This window comes from Paroedura picta, chromosome 4, assembly GCF_049243985.1.
Source record: "Paroedura picta isolate Pp20150507F chromosome 4, Ppicta_v3.0, whole genome shotgun sequence".
Classification (NCBI taxonomy): Eukaryota; Metazoa; Chordata; class Lepidosauria; order Squamata; family Gekkonidae; genus Paroedura; species Paroedura picta.
In genome coordinates this window covers 87,316,910-87,338,767 of record NC_135372.1, presented here as the reverse complement: position 1 = coordinate 87,338,767, position 21,858 = coordinate 87,316,910, and the positions used below count along the sequence as shown (strand labels likewise).

Below are 21,858 nucleotides of genomic sequence, written 5' to 3'. Positions count from 1 at the left end.
TACAAGTGGGGAGGGGTCCCTGGGAGACTGCCGGCACTCTGCTGGTGCGACGTCCCTAAGCAGCAGCGAGTGTTCTTATGCCTTTGGATGCTGCCAGGTCCGTGGCTGTCTGCCTGTCCTGTCTGTCACTCTGTAGGCTTTGACCTACCCACAGAGCTCCCTGGCGGAGCCCGCTCCTCGGAGACGCCCTTCTGCAGCCATTGGCGGCAGCGGCCTATCTCACGCTGCTTGGCTTGGCCAGTCTGGCCTTTGCCACGCCTCACGCAGCCTCTTTCAACCATGCTGTGCTGCCCGCATGGCCACGCCTTTCTCCAAGGGATGCGGCTGCCACCCCTCCTCACCTTGGTTGCATGGTCGCTGGGGGATCTTAGCTCCGGCAGCACTGCTTCGTCCTCCTGCCAGCCCTGCATCCCCCATTCGGAGACAAAAGGGGAACAACTACAGCCAGAAACAAAAGAGGGGGGCGTGCCCTCCACCATCTTCTAAAGCACTGTGCCTGCCTCCGATGTGCTCTGCCAGGCTGTTATACATCGTGGGGATGGGGGAGAGCCACCTCCTCCCCCGCTCCCAACTCCCGCACATCCCTCTGTCGCATGTTGTAGGGACGGGAGGGGGGCGCCTCCTCCCCTGCTCCCAACCCCCTGCGCATCCCTCTGTTCCGCCACTCCAGCCTCTACAGAGGCTGGACACATCGCGCAGGGACTGCCCGCTTCCTTCCCCCAACCCCAACTTCCCACAGCTTGCGCTGCTGTCAATGCTTGGGGGGCCCACCACTAGAGCCCCTTGTATTCTGCATACAAAGGCTTGTCGGCTAGTTAAAAAAAGGTAAAGGTTTCCCCTGTGCAAGCACCGAGTCATGTCTGACCCTTGGGGTGACGCCCTCTAGCGTTTTCATGGCAGACTCAATACGGGGTGGTTTGCCAGTGCCTTCCCCAGTCATTACCGTTTATCCCCCAGCAAGCTGGGTACTCATTTTACCGACCTCGGAAGGATGGAAGGCTGAGTCAACCTTGAACGGGCTGCTGGGATTGAACTCCCAGCCTCATGGGCAAAGCTTTCAGACGGCTGCCTTACCACTCTGCGCCACAAGAGGCTCATCGTCGGCTAGTTAGAATATACTAAAATTTAAAAAAAAAACTTTACAAACCCTCTCCACCTAGTAACTAATTTGGCTAATTAACTAATTACCTATCCCTGCAATGTTCCTGACATTGTTTCTTTCCCCACCTGTTGGATAAGGCAGGCACTTCAGTGGCAAGGTTGACTCAGCCTTCCATCCTTCCGAGGTCGGTAAAATGAGTACCCAGCTTGCTGGGGGGTAAACGGTAATGACTGGGGAAGGCACTGGCAAACCACTCCATATTGAGTCTGCCATGAAAACGCTAGAGGGCGTTACCCCAAGGGCCAGACATGACTCGGTGCTTGCACAGGGGATACCTTTTCCTTTACCTTTATAAGAATAAATTGATTGAATTGCAACTAGCGAGCATAAAATACACATGCTTGTTTAGATTATTAAAACGTCTATTGTTTCAAACAGATGAAGAATTTACAGATGTTTCTTTATGCAGACAAGGTACTAGCCTGATGTACAATGTTAGTAAATGTATACACAGTACCTGATATACCATCTTGAAAACTGAGAAACTGATTGGAATTGCTGTTTTTAATATGATTTATGTGAAAATGTATTGGTTCTTGTCTTCTGAGCTTGGCTTGCTCGCTCTGTTACTGTGTATTAGCTCAGTTACCAAATTGTGACTTGAATATCACCCCTGTTGGTCCTGTTAACCCCCAGGGGGAGGACAGTGATTTTAATTTTATGCCCCAATAGCTACAGTTAGTGACAGATGAGTCTTTCAAATAAGGGAATCACTTTGTAAATTGTCCATTGCCACCTCCTGTATATGTGTCACTGAAAATAACTTGGGTTTCGATAAATGAATAGCACTAGCTTCAGACTACCCCCTTCCTCAAGGAGTGGGAGAAAAACCTGAAAAAAATGCCAGCAACCTTCAGACAAGTACATTGTCATTGACAACTGCTTAATTAAATTGCATATATTATACAAAGGAGAGCCAGATGAGTGATAGGCAGTTATTTGGTATATGACCCACGTAACCAAGATTCAGTCGTGGTGGGATGTTTTCTAAATAAAACATATGAGGAGACGTTCAGACGTTTACCCTTTGAGAGGCAAAAACAAGCAGCAGCAATCTTACTAAAGACTCTGGAGCTGCAGTGTTCTGTGAATATTATGGCTGAGTGGTTCCTACAAGTTGTGTTTGGTTTTTGTAATTCTAGAAACTTATTTTATAGTCTTGCATTTATGATTTTTGGACTATGTTAAGTGTTAACAATCAGAGGCCATTTGTACAAGATCTTTAAATGTTTCTTTGCCTTGATTTTCTTATTTCTGAAACAGTGTTTTTTTAGTGTGGATAAATCTTTTTTAAGTGTAATGGTGTCTAGATCAAGGAAGGATTTTTTTCTAACACTATGTGTTTTACCTGCACTTGTTATGGTCATAGACCAGCAGTATAAAATATATATTAGTAAAATAAGGTAATTTTTATATTGTAAAAATGAATATGGAAGTTTTGATTTAAGATTAGAGATTACTTTCTTCACATTCTGAAGTTTTCCCCATGCTTTCTTAATGCTCATCTGTGCATGTATTTTTTAAACGTCAACATCAGTAATACTTCTTGCTTGTTGCTAGCATTCTTTTAGATTGAACAGTTGTTTCTGCAAGCAACTAGGGAGATCAGCTGTTTGTCATTAATCTGGTCTTTGAACGCTGTGTCTAACCTATTGCAAACCATTGTTTATCATCACAAAAAATGTACCTGTAGTTTGTCTTCATTGCCTTTGGAGGACTTATAAAGTCCGTCCTGAATGCACTTCTCATAGATGTTATTGCACTCAGCAAGGAAGACTGAAAACCACTTTTTCTTGTTGCTCACCTCTCTATGTTAAATAAAATTATAAAAGGAGCACAGATTTATTGCGGCAACAAAATGATGAACCAAATGTGATTCAGGCTAAACTGTGTGTTTTAGGGATATTGTACATCAAGTGTAGTTTCTAGGAAGCATTTGGCTTTCTCAATATAAACTAGCAAGAAAGCCCTATGCAACCAGGAATACAATGGGCCCAGGGACACTGGGAGGTGCACATCTCTCTCCCTGTGTCTCTCTCCCTTGCGCTGCGTGTCTCTCGGTGTGCCTCATAGCAGGAGCCATAGCAGGCAATTAGAGCTCATTCTTAGGAGGGAAGCAGGGCTGGTCAGCAGCTTGGGGCAGCTCTCTCTGTGCCTCCCTCGCAGCAGGAGCTATAGGAGGGAATGAGGGCTCGTGTTTGGTCTGGCAGGGCTCTGTGTGTCTCTCTCTGTCTCTGGCGAGGCTGAGAGGAAGATGGCTAGCGTACAGGGAGAAAGGGCAGGAGCTGTAGGGGCAGGACCAATTAGGGTGCAGCCAATGTTGCTGGCTGCACCCTGATTGGCCCTATTCCAACTTGGACAGCCGGACATGTTCCGTCCCCCAGGCTGTTTTACAAATATATAAAGGAACCATGGATAAGGATTTGCTATCATTCCTTTACAGAAATATATTAATCATAAACTTTAAACCATTTACTTACAAATTTTGCATAATTTTATATAGCTCACTTTTCAGCTACTGCTGCCTTTTGATCCTGTTCTTGTGTGCATTCTGTTTTGTTTAATAAAACAAGTTGTTTAAAAAAAAAGATTTAAACATTTATTTTCTTGAGTGTAACAATATTAATAAAAAGTCAATGTCCAGAAAAATCTAAATGTTAAAATAGAGCATGCTGGCATGAACAATAGCTAAATGAATACATCAGGTTGGTGTAGTGGTTAAGAGTGGTGGCTTCTAATCTTCACGTGCAGCCAGCAGGGTGACCTTGGGTACGTCACAGCCCTTTTAGAAGCTGTTCTCACAGAACAGTTTCTCTTAGAGCTCTCTCAGCCTCTCCTACCTCAAAAGGTGTCTGTTGTGGGGAGAGGAAGGGAAAGTGATTGCAAGCCACTTTGAAACTCCTTTGGGCAGTGAAAAGCAGGATATAAAAACCACTACTGATGCTACTTCTTCTTCTGTTGGGTTGGGAACTTTGTAATCATCCTCATAATTTCAGGGTCTACATTTATATATCACAAACCTCAGCTTAAACTAAATAGTACTAATTGGTTTTGTGCCTAATATGAGCCATAGTCTTCAGATTCACATGTGCTCTTCTTGCCTTGCATACATTTGAAAGAATTGCAGACCAAAAAAATCTTCAGACGTTTGCAATTTGTTGTGATATCCAAATTTTGAACGTTAACAAATTACAGCTTTTTTGTAGGTATCAACTAGAATTCCCAAGGATTTAGAAGTCTCAGATTAGTTCATAATATTTGAATTCAGCCAGTGATTTTACTGTTAATAAGGCTTTCACAATGTTAATACTGTATTCTTATTTTGGAAGCAAAGATTGAGTGAAGTTCTATCTACTTCTGTTATGTTTTGGATGAATTAGAGTAAAAAAACAGATTGTTCTAGTTGTTTGAAGAACCACTTCTTACTTTAAACAATTGTATCATGTGTTTTCCATAGGCTCATGAACGATCAGAGAGTTCAGAGGTGGCTTTTGTTACCCAGCTGGTGAAAAAGTTAATGATCATCATTGCACGACCTGCGCGACTGCTAGAATGCCTGGTAAGCAAATGGGTCTTTTAAGACAGTGGTCCCCAACCTTTCCGAGGCTGGGGACCGGCAGGGCATCGGGCCGCGCCCGCACAAACCAACTGCGCCCGCGCCCGCGCATCGGGCCACGCATCGGGCCGCGCCTGCGGGCCGTGCCTGCACATTGGGCCGCGCCCGCGCATCGGGCCACGCCCGCGGACCGGGTCTGATTCCATCGCATGCGCGATGTGCGGCCCGGCCCTGATTCCCTCTCCCCGCCCACCCGCAGTAAGAAGCTTCCCGGGCCGCAAGCTTGCGGCCTGGGAAGTTTTTTACTGTGGGGGGGGCGAGGAGAGGGAGCCGCGGCCCGGCGCCATGGCCTTCACGGCCCGGCACCGGGCTGCGGCCCGCAGGTTGAGGACCACTGTTTTAAGAGATGGACTATAAACTGTTATGGAATCCAGGAATGTAAAGTCATAGAACTGTTAATCAAAACAGAAGAAACTATGGTATTTAATTGTTTTGTTTTTAAAAATATTATTAAAAATATTATTAAAATATTATTAAAAAAATATTTGTTGACCAGAGTCAACAAAAGAAAATCTGCTTATTTAAAACTTTCAAGTTTTTTGAGAAGTAGTTTCACATACATCAGCATGCTTCTCAGTGGACTATTGAATTATAGACCACGGCCATCTTTTAGATATCATTGCACGCAAGCAATATTAACAGAGAGCAATGCACTTTATTCATCCATGCATGCACAGCATCCTGGATCAGACTCTGCCTCTACAGAATGGCAAGTAGGGGATGGGCATGAACCAGGAAAATGCATTTTGGTTTGCGACTTGCCCAGTTTGTAAACTATCATGAAATTTTAGCTGTCTAACAAACCAGTTCAGTTCATGCAGTAGATTGTGCATACCCTCCGCTATGCTAGAAGCACAGGGGATCTCTGGCTAGCTCTCTTCTACCTGCCTACCAAGTTTGGTGAGGGTTGGAGTGCTCCCTGGAAAGTGCTTCCTGGGGAAATAACAGGCAATCATTTTGACAGATACAAGTTTAGGAGTTCATAGAACAGAACTTGTGCAAGTTAGAGACATCAAACTTGGGGACCTCCTCCTGATTTTCCTCTACATCCCCTCCAAGTTATGGCCTTTGGGGTCTGAGTTATGACCCTCCAAAGGAGATGCCCCCAGGATTATGCTTTTGGGGAAAATGCCAGGCACAAACACACAGGGAACCTATTAGTGTTTTCAAGACTGGAAAATTCTTCCCTCCCCTGTTCCTTTGAAGTTGCTTTATTGTTTTGAAGTTTGGGAAACATTTTTTTTTGAGTGGAGACAGTCTTTCTGGACATGTATCCATTCATGAATTGGCATGAACTGCTACGAACTGCTTGAAAGTTAATGGAAAGTTTTGTGCCAGTTGCTTCCATTAACTTCAGTTCGTGAACCACAAACTAGCCAAAATTCACCACAATCTTTCAATTGTGAGCTGATTTGTACCCTTTCCTAATAGCAATTCACCTTTGATTTTGTAGGAATTCCAAATATAACTTAAGCTTTTGGTACAGTTCAACACTTAAAATCAAAAGACATGAGATGCTCCTTTGTGTAGTAACTAAAGAGCCAGTGTGATCCAGTATAGTGTTTGTAGTGTTAACCTAGGACAAGGAAAAGCTTAGGTCTAATCCTCACATTGTCGTACAGCTCACTAGGTGTCCTGGGACCATTCACTACCTCTAGTCTTTCTCACAAAGTTGTTGTAGGGATAAAGTGGGGAAGATAAGCTACTTGAACTCCTTTTAGAAAGAATGGGCCTGTAGGCTGGTATCTAGGCCTGTATCTAGAGAGCCAATTGGTAGATACATATTCAATATATACAGCATTGACTTCAGACTAATGCTTGGTCATATTACCAAAGATCTTATAAATATAAATATTACAGAAGAGCAAAACAGACAAATCCAACACAGTATGGCAGAATACAATAGAACAGACAAGATGGTCAAATCCCAAAGTAATAATATACATACACACACACACACATATATATCTCAAAAAGTACTGAAAATAGGTGATAAAACAATTGAAATGTAATGTGGAGGCTGTATTGTTGAAGAATCTTTCTAACTCCTCTGAGCTAGATTCTTATTTCCTGAAGGCTGATTGAAACACCCCACCCCTGATTAAGATTCTGAAGGAGAAACTGAAAGGGAGAAGGGAAAACTGGTGCATAAAGTCACAGATGTTACAGAAGATTCTAGTTGTTGCCTTATTAACTTTTGAATGGTGTTACTGTTTATCAAAAAGGAATAATGACACCCAGAAAAAAGGAGGTACAAATGCAGTTTGCAGTCTCCACACCAGATACAGTGAATATGCAGGAGATGATGACAAAATTAACACAAATGACTGAGACTTTAAATGACATGAATAGAAAAGTAAATAAAATTGATGAAGATTTAAGCAATATTAAACAAGAGACAGCAAAGATTTCAAGGCTGGAACATGGCATATCTCAACTAGTAGAAGACTTTAAGATTGTCAATGAAAAACTGGAAAAGCCTAGAAAATAGGATGAAAAGCCTGGAGAATGAGAAGGAGAGAGAGAATCAAGAAAGAATGTGGATAGAAGTGAAACAAAAGGAAAGACTTTTAAGAATGCGTTCATTGCAAGAGCTGGAAGGAGGAGATACATACAGAAGAGTAGTTAACATTTTGTGTGAGTTGTTGGGGAAAAATCAGGGAGATATAAAATAGGAGGGTGAGAAATTTTTCGTGTAAACTCAAAATATGCAAAAAAAAAAAAAAAAAAAAGAAAAGAAATCTGCCGAGAGGCATTCTTATAAGTTTTGTTAAGAAATCTATACAGGATGCTGAACTTCATGCACATTATGAAAAGAGGTTTCAAGTGGATGGGAAAGAAATTATTTTGTTGAAGGAAATGCCACCAAAGATTTTGAAATTGAGAAAGGAATACAGTTTTATAACTGAATAGTTGAAAAATAATAATTTATAGTTGGAAAAAAAAAGTTTATAGTTGAAAAATAATAGGATATATTTTAAATGGGAAATACCAGAAAGTATTTCATTCCAATTTAAAAGTAGGGAAGTTAAGATCAAAGACAAACAGAAAGCAAGAGAGTTCCTGAAGAAATATAAAAAACAGCTGAATTAAAATATTGGTCTGCTTGTAAAAAAGCAAAACTAACTTATGTTGTGTAATAAAGATATGAATATAATAACTTGGAATGTGAATGGTTTAAATGAGCCAAAAAAACGTAAAAGGGTTTTCCAATTTTTGAAAAAGGGGAATTTCCTAATAATCTGTTTACAGGAAACACATATAAAGGAATCTGTTAAACATATTTAGTTAATAAGAATTTGGATTTAGATTTTGTTTCAGCAATGAAAAAGGAAAAGAAAAATGGTGTGGTGTTATATGTTAAGGAAAAATTGAAACCATTTTAAATAAAATCTGATAAAGATGGAAGATTTATAATGTTAGAAGTGGAAATAAATGGCATCAAAACATTGGTGGTAGGGATATATGCACCAAATGAAGGTAAAAGTACATTTTTTGAGAATTTGGCCTATCAAATGTCGAATTTATTATACTCCAGCGTTATTTTAATGGGAGACTTAAATGGGGTAACTGAACCTAAATTAGATAAGAGATTAAGTAATGGGAATATTGGAAGAGAACGAGGGAAGTTACCATTGAGTTTTTTTGATTTGGTTTATAATTGGGGATTGGTGGATGTGTGGAGGAATAATAATAAAACTATGCAAGACTTTACCTTTTTTTCTGGAAGACATAGTTCTTGGTCCAGATTAAATATGATTTGGGTTATAAAGGATATTGTTTTAGATGTAAGAAGAATTGAGATATTACCAGGATTATTATCGGATCATAGACCTGTACTAATGAGCTTGAAGTCAAAAATAAGGAAAAGTAACCAAAGATGGCGAATGATGGATAGTCTATTATTACATGAAGAAGTTGTGAAAGATTATAAAGTGAAACTAAAAGACTTCTTTGAACGAAATATGGTGTGGGATACAACTGATGCCTACATGAGGGGCTTATTGACATCCCACAGCTGTAAATTAAAAAAAACTTAAAGATCAAGAAAGGCAGAAATTAGAAGAGGCAATAAAAAAACAAGGAAAAAATGTTGGTAGCAAAACCAAAAGATAAAAATACTCTACAACAATTAGAGCTATTAAGAAAACAACTGGAACTCTTAGAGGTGGCTAGATTAGGTGAACAGTTAAATAAAGTATTTATTTTGAACTGGAAAATAAACCAGGCAGATGGCTCGCTTGGAAATTAAAGAAGAAACAACAAAATAAATTGATTACAGCCCTAAAGAAAGATGGGAATATTTTAGTGGAGGAAGAAAAAATTAAACAAGGTTTTTTGGACTTCTGTTTAAAATTATATGAGAAGCAGGAGATCTCTAGGGAGAAAAGAGAAATATTTAGAAAAACAATATTTTGAAATTGGTCTCAACAGATAGAATTATAAGTTTATAGGAAATTATAAGTTTATAGGAAATTATAAACACAATCAACAATCTAAAAGATCGTAAAGCTCCGGGATCTGATGGGTTATCGGGTGCATATTATAAGATTTTTAAAGAAGAAATACTAATAGCGTTAAAGGAGACAATTAACAAGATTATAATTGATGGCATCCCAGATTCCTGGAAAGAGGTGCATATTACGGTTATACCTAAACTGGAGATAAATGAGGTGCAAAATTTTAGACCTATCTCTTTAGTACATATAGATTATATAATCTTTACTAATATACTGGCTAATCAGCTGAAAGGGATAAAGATAATACATAAAGACCAGGTGGGTTTTCTACCTGGTAGGCAAGTTAGAAATAATATAAGGATAATATTAAATGTAATTGAATATTACCAACTGAGACTGGATAAACAATTGGCATTATTCTTTATTGATGTGGAGAAAGTTTTGATTCTCTTGATTGGAGTTTTCTGTTTAGTTTGCTTGAAAGGATGGAATGTGGTAGAACATTTATAAATTGGATAAGGGAGATTTATAAAGAACAGTGGGCAAAGGTAAATGGTGAGCTTACAGAGAAATTTAATATTCAGAAGGGAACACGGCAAGGTTGCCCACTCTCACCTTTACTTTTTATTATGGCTTTAGAAGTCTTTAATCAAGACATAAGGCAATATAAAAATATTATATGTCTGAAAATTAAACAACAGGTCTTTAAATTGAGGGCCTATGCAGATGATTTAATATTGATTTTGGATGATCCTTTAGATTGTATGTACGTGGTATTAGGTAAGCTTAAAGATTTTGAAGAGGTAACTGGTTTAAAAATAAATAAAACCTAATAAAAATAATTGTGAAAAATATGGATAAGGAGAGTCAGAAAGGTTTATAAGGGAAAGCAGGATGTCAAATAGTTAAAACTTATAAATACTTAGGTATTAATATTGTTAGTATAAATTTGAGTTTATTCCAGGATAATTATGAGAAAAAATGGGAGACTCTCAATTTATCTTTAATGGGTAGAATATCCACCATAAAGATGAATATTTTGCCAAAAATTTTGTATTTTGTTTCAGAACATTCCAATTATTAAATCGGATAAACCATTTAGAAGTTGGCAGAGGGATTTGGCAGTTTGCAGAGGGTTTTGTTTGGAGAGGGAGAAAACTGAGAATAAAAATGAAAATTCTTTTTGATGCTAAAAAGAGGGGAGAACTGACATTACCAAATTTAAGGATGTATTTTGATGCATGTAGTCTGGTTTGGATAAAGGAATTGATAGTTTTAAGAGATCAGAGATTATTAACATAGGTGCAGGTTTGAGGTTTGGCTGGCACGCATATCTATGGTATGAAAAAGAGAAAGCAAATAAACAATTTTTACATCATGTTATAAGATTTGCTTTATTTTTAAAGTCTGGAATAAGTATAAAAGGAAGTTATATTCCAAAATTCCTTTATGGTTATCACCACAGGAAGCCCTGTTCAGAGGGCAAGCAACAACAGAAACTAAATGGTTAAATTATAGAAATACTAGGGGTAAAGCCCATTTGTAAAAATGGGCAGAGTAGGAGCCCTCCCCCCACAGAGGCGTGTGCGTGGGAGGGCAGATTAATTGAACTTTATGGTTTCCAAAATTGTAATAGTTTGAGTCATGGTAAGTCATGGCTCAAGTCATTTTTATTAAGTCCTCAGTTAAAGCACTCACTTTGTATTAATTTATTTTTCTTCCCAACAAATCATAAGAGTATGTGAATTTTAAGTGATATTTTTTTTATTCGGATTAACATTTCTAAATCTGAGCTTTGGGGAGGGTATTATATAAATAAACAAACAAACAAACAAATTGCTATTGAGTGACAACCAATACCTGAGGTACATCTAATGAACCATGAAATGAAAGTTCAAAGCCCTCCTGTTGCATGGAATTAAATACATAGTACATAGGATCCTAATCACATTGTTGAAATAGGGTTATACTCGGTGCTGGATTTAGATAAAGAGAGGCCTTAGGCTAGGGCAGCAATCACCAACAAAATGGCCCACCAAATTTAAAGAGTGACCAGTGCATGGAATAAATATTGCAAATTTGGGGGTTTTAAAATGATTTTTTTGCTGCATACTGCTGTACTTATCAGCCATATTTATGGCATTGTCGTGACATTGCGCTTGGCATTTTCTGAAGTTTATTTCAAGCTCAGTAGTGAAATGGTTGAACACTAAATCAGCCTAGAATCATAGAATAATAGGGTTGAAAGGACCTCCTGGGTCATCTAGTCTAGCGATCCCCAATCTGTGGACCGCGGACCACATGTGGTCCTTCAATTAATTGGAGGTGGGCCCCGAAGGACGACTTCTCCCCCCCCAGCCCTTTACAACACACTTCATTGTTGTGGCGTGTCTGTATCTTATTTTGAAGGGATGTTTAAACATTACCATAGCGATCAGAGAGCGTTAGGACAGTGGTTGAGAGTAGAGGAGTAAACTACCCCCCCCCGCACTGGGCCTCAGTAAAAGGCGTTGAGTGGTCCCCGGTGAGTGGTCCCCGGTGATAAAAAGGTTGGGGACCACTGATCTAGTCCAACCCCCTGCACTATGCTGGACACTCACAACCCTATCGCTTATCTTATTTTGAAGGGATGTTTAAACATTACCATAGCGATCAGAGAGCACTAGGGCAGTGGTTGAGAGTAGAGGAGTAAACTACCCCCCCACCGGGCCTCAGTAAAAGGCATTGAGTGGTCCCCAGTGAGTGGTCCCCGGCGTTGAGTGGTCCCCGGTGATAAAAAGGTTGGGGACCACTGGTTTAGAGCACTATATTATGACAGCATGTGTAAGAAAGCCTATAACAGTGTCAAAAATATTACAGTGTCAAAAATATTATATAATATATAATATTATATATTATGCTGGAGGCCCGCTAGATTTTGAGGCCATAGGCTCCAGCCTACTTAGCCAATTGGCAAATCTGGCCCTGGTTATACTTAAGTGTTCTGTTTTTATGTGATGGAGAACTGAAGTGTCTTGCTACCAGTGTTCTTAAAACTATGTTAAGAACAGAAGGAAGACAGTAATTAATGCATCAACATTTGAAAGTATTTTCAGAGCAGTGTATGAGGAATTAAGATGTAATGCATTGTTTCATAATCGTTTACTGATATGAAACTGTGATCTGAAGAACACAATGAAACAAAGTAAATTACAGTGATTTTTTTTATCTAATACTGCTTAGTAATAAATGCGTGCACATGCACCCTTTTGCTGATTTACCACTCTTGAAAATCTAAACAATGTTGTTCTTGGAAGTAGTCTTACTAGTGTTTAGCTAATCAAGTTCTTTGATGTGTACCAGTTTCCTTCCTTCTTTCTGAAGAGTAAATGAAAGCAGGTGTCAGCTGGAAGGATCAGAGCAATGAACGCCAAAGCTTATTATGACAATACAGAAAATAATATAACAAAATCCTAAAGTCTAAAAATAGAGGGCTAGTCTAATTTAGCATTTTCATTAGAGATTTCTTATCCATTAAGCGTTTATAGCATAGCTTTCTGTAATATGTAACCATAGTGACAATTTTGCCTTATGTTTTAAGAATATAAAATTCAGGAATAGATGTCCCAACCATACTAACCATTTTCCATAATAATGTGAAAGCATCTTGTTTCATTCAGTTTTGTGTAGATGTAATATGCCCAGCAGTGATTACTGCTCATTGTTTCCCCTCAAAAGATATGCTTTCCAGCAATATGCCTTCTTTGTAAAAATTAAATTATGTGGCTCATTGGAGGGGCTTTCAGTGAATGTTTAAAAATATGTTACATGTGCTTTTTAAGAAACAAGAGAGTATTTCTTTCTGCATTCATGCCTTACATGCCAAAAAACCCAAATGCTAAAAGAATAAGGCAACCAGGAACACATCCAAAAAGGGCAGTTCCACTTGATTACATAGCTGTATTTAAATAGTTTCTTCTCAACAGTTCCTTTATCAGCTATTCATTTGATCACCAAAAACATTTCCTAGTGGCATTCTAACCATTCTTTATTGTAATCTGTATCCTCATAATTTAGATGCAGTTTGATACTTCCTTTCTCTTTTTTCCTTCCCAAATCTTGCAAACTATGAGCACTGCATAATTTTAAAGTGTGCATGTGTCTCACCTATATTTAATGCAGCTATTGTGAAAAGAAATACACAATAGAGTTGTAAAAGGTTTAAATGCTCATTAACTCTTCACATAATTAAGGCTGTGAAAGTACAACCTAGCAATCAATGTGGGAAATAGAACCTTATATTTAAAAAATTGTTAGGAGGCTTGGATGAGGAAGAGCCACAACTTACAAACGATAAAAAAAAATGGTTTACAAAATGGTCCAGGGCTGCTAATGGCCAGGAGGAAGTTCTATTACAATTCTAACCTACAACTAAAAAGTACCAGTGTCACTCAGAAATAGGGTTGCCAGGCCCCCACATTTTGGTGTGACTTCATGTTTTCAGAAGCCAGGGGAAAATGCCCAAAACAGCTGCTTTTGCGGTGATCCTCACCTGCCACTCACGCCCCCCCCCCTCATCAGGAGCAGGAAGAGTGTCCAGTGTACTACTATTGCCCAAAAGTTACATTGGCATGCTGGGGTCATCAGGTGGGGGTGATGCTCTGGTTTGGGGGCAAAACTCTCTGATAAATTAGCTTCATTACCATAGATATTCCCAAAGACCAGAGTGTTGACCTCCAACATGCTGATGTCACTTCCACTTGACATCAGCATGCTGGAGGCTCTTCCAGGGTTTTGGCAAATGCAGGGGGCCCACAGTGTGTGTGTGGGTGACTTCAGTGTGTCCAGGAGCTCCTTCCCATGGCAGCATTGTTAGCTGGCAACTCTACTTGGGAAGTTAGAATCCATGCTGCAGTGACCAAGGGGACATAACATATTTTCAGTGTATATGTTACTTAGCCAATTCAGTTTCTCTGCAACAAAGGTTTTGCCATACAAATCTGTGTGACTTCCAAGTGGGAAACTAATACATGCTGATGTCTAAAAAAATTAAAATTTAGATAGTCTCTTAAAAAAACAGCTTTACTAATATTCACACCCTTTAATCATCAACTTCTATCTCATTATTATGATTTACTGTTGTTTTTCAGAGCTGAGAATGAGAGAGATATGTGTTTATTTTTTACAAGCGTTTAGCATAAAATATATACTATACATTGTCCTAGTTTCCTCCTTTTACTGGTTTCATATTATTTTCCCTGTCCTCTCTTGCTGATAATTATTTCAGAATGTTTGATGTTAATAATCAATGCAAAGTGGTTAAACTGGAAAAGCTAGGCCTCAGCTGAAATTACAACTTTGATATGTATGTGTTAAGTAGGACTGGACAAGTTTCTCTTGCATATCTACAAATTACTCTTCCCACTATAAAATGAGAATAAATGGGATTTGTCTGAGAGCAGTAGCAAAGAAACTTGTTTTACTTCTTGAAGTTGTTTCACTTTATTAAAAGACAAAGTTGGAAATGTAATGTAATCATTATGGCTAGATAAAACTACCGCATCTTTGCCCTTCTTATTTATTACTGTGCAAAAGTAACAGCATGTATGTTGTCCTTTTGCTTACTTTTTATTTTTTAGAGCATCTACAGTAGGAAGTTGTGATAAAATAGAGTTGATTTCCATTAACTCCATTATGGTGTCCTAGCACAGGGTCGTATGTAATGCAGCCCTTTTCATGTTTTTTTAATCATTGAGAAACTCCTGAAACATTCTTCAGGCTTTGAGAATCCGCAGAAGTGGTGCAATCATGCAGAATATGGTTGGGGAGCATAACTGTGTATTCTCCTACCTATTCCCACCCCCCTTCAGGCCCATCATTGGCCCTTTTGGGAAATGTGGGTAGGTTGACATGACCATATGTGGTGATATGTGCTTAACAAAATTTTAAAAATTAACTCCCACCCATTCGTAAAATCATTCCAAGGCCATCAAGAAACCCCAGGGTTTCATGTAACTTGGTCAAGAAAGCCTGATGTTAATGAGTTAACTGTTTTGGGACTAGTTTTGAAATACAGACTCAAATGTTTAAGATGAAGTATGCTTTTCCTTTCTTTATTCTTTTAATAAATAACCAATTAAGGCTTTGGGAGATAAAATTATCCTGCTTTTGTGTTATTTTACTTTAGGAGTTTGATCCTGAAGAGTTCTACCACTTGCTAGAAGCAGCTGAAGGCCATGCTAAAGAAGGAGAGGGAATTAAATGTGACATCCCTCGTTATATTATATGCCAACTGGGCCTCACCCGGGATCCCCTGGAGGGTGAGGACTTTCACTTCGTATTCTTAGGGTACATTAGGAAACAAGTCATTTTTAGTGTTGTCATTGTGAACTTAGCAAGTGAAACTTCTAATATGAGAGTGGGAAATGCTCCTCTTTAGGAATATACATACCTTGTCAGTACATACTGAAAGAGCTGCAGTTGACACAGTGGCCACAGTATGTGTATACAGTTTTCTGATTTCCTGTTTGCTTGACCTCTTAGAGACAATAATGACATAATTCTTTTGCCAGGCTTTTTAATACCGTCTTGTATTAAACCTGAAAAAATGTGTATATAATCATAGTGATCATAATTCAACCAAATGATCTGGGAAAAATCACAAGCATTCAGATTTTCAAATTTTAAAAGCCACATTTAAACCGATTATGCACGCAGCGCTGCTTCTGATTGTGCCTCGGTCACCCGGAAGCTGCGCTTTCTTCCGCGTTTCGCTAACGCGGCTTTTTCGGCGGAATGCACCGAATCTGCGGCCGGTTGCAGCCGGCACCGTGCGTTATCGGTGATTTTAGTCGCCACCATTCCACCCCGAATGTGCGTTATTCCCCCCGTGCATAATGGGCCTTACAGTTAAAATCTGTATCCTGAGTGTGTTCTATGTTGATGCGATTTTTGTAAAATTTTAAATATTTTTTTCCTGAGGTGAAAGGTAGAAATAATACAGAAAGGAAAGGTTTAAAATAGTATAAGACAGATGTAATACATAGCAGAACATATTTATTACAAGAACAATCAATTTATGTCATACATCTGAACAAAATATATTTCCCCAGCATAAATATTATTCCTTAATACTGATAGCATTTGTCATTATGAAACAATCAAAAGGAAAGTAAGTATAAGTATCTGCTTATTAATTTGGTTATCCACAAATTCTAAAAAGAAATAACAGCAGTCATGAAATTCTACTAGTGCTTTTCTATTTACTAAATTAGTCCGTTTTACCATTACAACAAACTCTTTTCCAACCAGAAGTAAACCATAAGTACAACAAACATTACAACAATTCTTTTCCAGCCATAAGTTGACATCAAGAATTTCTTAACGCTTCTATCTTGATGCAATGAGAAGTCTGGCTGCAGCGGCATGAAAAAAGAATTCTCTAGCATGTCTGGGAAGGTTAGGTGGGAAAATGCTTAATAACAAACTTAGAGTCTAAAGGAAAGTTAATTCTTAGATTTTCCCCCATTACATCATGTATTCCATGTAATGAGGAATACTGTCAGTCGTTGAAAGGACTCACAACCAACTTCTTTGAAATAGAAAGTTTTATTGAGAAATACTTCATACACCTAGACTAGAGAAGTCAAATCTGCCTGAGGACAGATTTGCTTCTCCTTATCAATACAATTCTCCCGCCCAAAACTTGAAAGTTCCCAAGGGAGGGGAGGAAGAAAGAGGAGACAGATACAATTAAAAACAGTGTTACTTTCACATGTCCTTGGCTGTCTTCAGGCTTAGATAAGGTGTTATGGTTACCAGAAGCTGGCCCAGCCGAGAGGCCTCAAGGAAAGGAACATTCAGAGATAATGGCTACATCAACATAGTTTCACATTTAACAAGCATGCATGATATAGGGGCCTGGAGCTCCCAGGCACCAAGCGGCAAAGGTCAATCTAACTGTCATGGAGAAACTCAGGCTAATTTATGACAGGGTTTTCTAACAATCCTGACAAATACGTTCACAAGAGCACTACATATGGGGGAAAAAACCAATAGCATCATAGCATTGCCAACAATTCCCTTCATATTGACTTGGCATTCTGCTTGTATCTTTAGGAGTCAGGTGCCACCTGAAAAACATTTTATACCAGTTTTCCCTCAAGAATTGACATTTTGTTAATTTTACGTTCTTAGACCATAACTGCGCCCACACATCTAAAGGTACACTTTGACCTAGATTTTGCATCCATTTTACCATTCAAGTCTTAACTTGCTTGTCTTCTGTCTCTAACTTCAGCAAAAATCTGTAAATTCGCTCCAATAGATTAGTTTGGACAAATTCTTATTCACTTTCAGTTAAATTCCTAAGAGCATTCATGATAGTCCCAAAAGTTTTTAAGATCTACTTTCAGTCTTGAAATTATTTATATATTATTAAGCCAATCTGTATTCTTGCCCTCCCTTTTTAACTGGTTCTAGTCCTTTATTTGTCCATTTTAGGAAAGCAAATCTTGATATCTTAAAAGATCTGTCCTTTTTTGTTGAGCTCTGTTGAGTTTCTACTGAGGGTTTCAAAGGTGACACTTCAGGATTAATTCTGGCTTCATAATTTTTCCATATCTTCAGTAGACTAATTCTCAGAAAATGGTCATAAACCTTGATTTTTTTATCACTAGGCCACAACAGTTTATGAAAAGTTTGACTAGATCCCATTTTTTCAAGTAAAAGGACTCTTTTTCAGGGATTCTTTATCCAGTTTGAAATCCATGACAGCCCTGAAGTAAGATAATGCAATTTTAGATTTGGAGTGCTGAATCTTTTGTCATCTTGAAGAACCTTAAAGGCAATCCTAGGCCCCTTGTAGTTTCAGATGCAGTGTTCAATTGTCTTTGCCAATCCAGCATGTTTTTGTCTTTCAATTTTTGCTAATACTTTTTACCACTATTGGTAAAAATTGGAACAGGAAATTCAACCTGGGTAGTACATTCATTTTAAATGCTGCAGTTCTTACCAACCAGGAGAAGTTTAGTTTCAACCATCTTTGGAGATCCTCTTGAACCTTAGACTACATCATCTTGTAGTTATTCTGAAATAGATCTTTTATCTCTTTGTCTGTGTAGATCCCAAAGTTTTTAATCTTGTCAGTGTTAACCTCACAACCAATCTGCAAGGCCTATCAGAATTATTTTTGTCATCTCTTCCTTGAATCTTAGATGCAATTTTTGTTTTTTTGTTGCCACATTGAATTTTCAGGTCAGTAAGGAGACCAGCAACTGTTGATCTTATTTCTTAGCTTCAACCAAAGGCCTAACAGAACAGCTCAGTCTTGCAGGCTCTCTGAAACTGTTAAAGGTCTCGGAGGGCCCTCATCTGCTCAGGAAGATCTTTCCATCAGGCTCGGGCCAGAGCAGAAAAAGCCCTGGCCCTGGTTGAGGTCAATTTTAATGAAGGAATCCTGGTATGAAAAATCTCATGAGCTACCATTTTCTCTCCTCTTTTATCCTTGGTTATCAGCCTTCTTATTTTGTGCATGGAAAGCTGTGGAGCTTATGGAAGACCTTTGAGTTGCTGAGTGTATTGAGTGAATTATTAAATATCACACATTGTACATGTAATTATAAAATGTGTTACTTTTTTCTCCCTAGAAATGGCCCAGTTGAATAGCTATGATAGTCCAGACACTCCAGAGACAGATGATTCTGCTGAGGTAAAAGTACTAAAGTATACCATTAGTATTACAGTAAAATAATCTATTTTAATAGTCATTTTACATTGCTCAATAGATTGTATTAAGTATATATTAAATAGTTAAAATCACTAAATCACAAAATAACATTCCTCCATTTTCACCAGGCTAAGTTACCTGGCCCTAGAGCATCTAGCCATGGTGATCCATGCGATCGTCACCTCTTGACTAGATTATTGTAACTCACTCTAGCTTTTAGTAATTTAGCAATTTTATTTATTTATATGTTTTATTGGTTTTAATACAATGTATTTTTCACAGTGTTATACGCCACCCCAAGATAACAGATTCATGAAAGGTGGCTTCTAAATTCAAATAAATGAATAAAATTGAATGACATTCTGAGAAATATGTCTCTCTGTGTATGAATCTATACACTGCTTTTGGAGAATCATAGAGTTGGAAGGGACTTCCAGGGTCATCTAGTCCAAACTCTTGCACAATGCAGGGACTCACAACTACCTGCCCACCCACATTGACTCTCAATTTCATGGCAAAGTGATTCCCCCACAGAAAATGTCCAGAATCCAGCTTGGCCTGGCGGAAATTCACCTACCATCCCACAGTGGAGATTCCACAGCCTCCCGAGGAAGCCTGTTCCACTGGGGGGGGGGGGGTAGGAATCTGAATCTTGGGCTTTTTTTCCAATAATGGTATTGTAAACCTGTATAATATAGAGCCTCTTGTGGCACAGAGTGGTAAGGCAGCTAACATACTGTCTGAAGCTCTGACTATGAGTCTGGGAATTCAATCCCAGCAGCCGGTTCAAGGTTGACTCAGCCTTCCATCCTTCCGAGGTCGGTAAAATGAGTACACAGCTTGCTGGGGGGGTAAACGGTAATGACTGGGGAAGGCACTGGCAAACCACCCCGTATTGAGTCTGCCATGAAAACAATATTCTGTCCAAATATTGTTCTAATGCATAATGTCAAGAAATGTATTGTGAACAAATTTTAAAGTGCAAAGTAATTACATTAAAAGGGAAAAGTATTTCTGGTGTTTTCAGTGCCGAGGAGCCACCACGCAGGTAAAGAAAACTCCGTCTGAAGAGGAATTTGAAACCATTAAGTTAATCAGCAATGGAGCTTATGGGTAAGAATAAATAATTTTATCCAGCCATTAAAATAATTCATTGGTAACCTAATGAAGGTCTGAAGAAATAATATTTTCAGAAATATTTTGCTTGATTGAATTTTAGCATCTGTTCACTAATGTAATGCATTGATCTTGGGATTTCTTTTTAATCGGTTTAAGATCCTTTATAACATGAATTAGCCAAAGCTTGCCTTTTTAGGACAAGCTCAGTAACGCACATAATACCCCTTTTATCAGATGATGTTGTGTGTCTCACTATATATTCATCCATTCTGTTGCTATCTGTTTCCTGGGGAGAAAATTAAAGTAATAAATATTTAAGTGTGAAAGTAATTGTGATAGCTAAATTGGAAAGAAACCAGATACAATGCCTTAATAAATAAGCGTTTTAAAGTTTTAGTTTATGTTTATACTGTAGGCAAATATTTCCAAGAACTTGAAAGTTAATTGATCAGTGGTATGTGGGAAATGCCATCAAGTAATAACTGACTACAATCCTGCAGGGCAGTGGTAGTCAACCTGTGGTCCTCCAGATGTTCATGGACTACAATTCCCATGAGCCCGTGCCAGCAAACGGTGGTAGGGGCTCATAGGAATTGTAGTCCATGAACATCTGGAGGACCACAGGTTGACTACCCCTGCTGTAGGGTTTTCAAGGCAAGAGATGGTTTGCCATTGACTCTCTCTACCCTTTTTATGCTATGCTGGTGTATATTATCCATTGTTCAATGGACAACAATGTAACAGGCACTTTCAGAGAAATGGAAATAGCCATTATTCAGTAAATGAAGAGGAATGGGAAATGTTAATATTAGTGTACAAGGAATTGTAGGAAATTAATTTATTAAATTTATTTTAGTAAAGAAGTCTGGGTTTGTTGCTACTAGTTGAACATTGTAACTTGTATTGAGTTTTGTAGAAACTTGGCAGAGTCTGAAGAAAGTTCTAATTGAACAAAATATCCAAGATATTGTTTTTACTAGAAATATAGCCCGCTGTAAAAGGGATACAGCGGGCTCTAGATACATACAGTCTGTGTTGTCCCGCGGCGACGGCTCTCGTAGTCGGCTCCGTGTTGCTAGCAGCGGCGGGGGAGGCAGGGAGGGGCCGGCGGCCGCGCTCCGTGCGACTGCCGGGGTGTTTTGCAGCGGCCTGACACTGCGAGACGCGGCCCGATGCGGCGAGAGTCAGCCGGCTAGCCGAGGGAGCACCCGGCGGGCTGACAAGGCGAGAAGCGCTTCGCGCCTCTCGCCGCGTCAGGCCAGGAGCAACTGTGAGCCGCGCTGTGCGCGGCTTGCAGTTGCTGGGGCTGGGAATCGGAGGGACCAATCGGCAGGCGCCTGCCGATTGGTCCCTCCGATTCCCAGCCCCAGCAACTGCAAGCCGCGCACAGCGCGGCTCACAGTTGCTCCTGGCCTGACGCGGTGAGAGGCGCAAAGCGCCTCTCGCCACGTCAGCCGCCTACCCGAGGGAGCCCCCGGCAGCCGCGCTCTGCGCTTTGCGCCTGCCGATTGGTCCCTCCGATTGTCTGTCCTGAGGAAGGGTCCAACCCGGACCCTTCCTCATCACGGACAAATCCCACTTCAAGAGCCCTTAACGAATTATTTAGTCTGTGGCGCCCGTGGCGCCACGGGCGGTTTAAAGATGTTACTATAAACCTGTTGTTACTGTGATGTGTGATCTTGGACTCATCAAATTCATCCTTAGTGATAGTTCAAAACAACCTGTTGAATGTATAGATCTGATTCTTTTCCTCCTTCCAGTAAACTGTGAGACTCTCATTCTCCCATTCAGATAT

General features: G+C 39.4%; 1 protein-coding gene across 11 annotated transcripts in view; it reads left to right on the top strand.

Moving 5' to 3' along the window:
- The window catches only part of MAST2 (microtubule associated serine/threonine kinase 2), a 219,837-nt gene that overhangs the window by 158,777 nt on the left and 39,202 nt on the right, over positions 1-21,858 (top strand). For all 11 annotated transcript variants that reach the window (XM_077333906.1, XM_077333905.1, XM_077333902.1 and 8 more), the window contains 4 exons: positions 4,620-4,721; positions 15,405-15,537; positions 18,865-18,926; positions 19,972-20,057. In XM_077333906.1, coding sequence (XP_077190021.1) covers positions 4,620-4,721; positions 15,405-15,537; positions 18,865-18,926; positions 19,972-20,057 — 383 coding nt within the window. The remainder of the gene's footprint in view (positions 1-4,619; positions 4,722-15,404; positions 15,538-18,864; positions 18,927-19,971; positions 20,058-21,858) is intronic.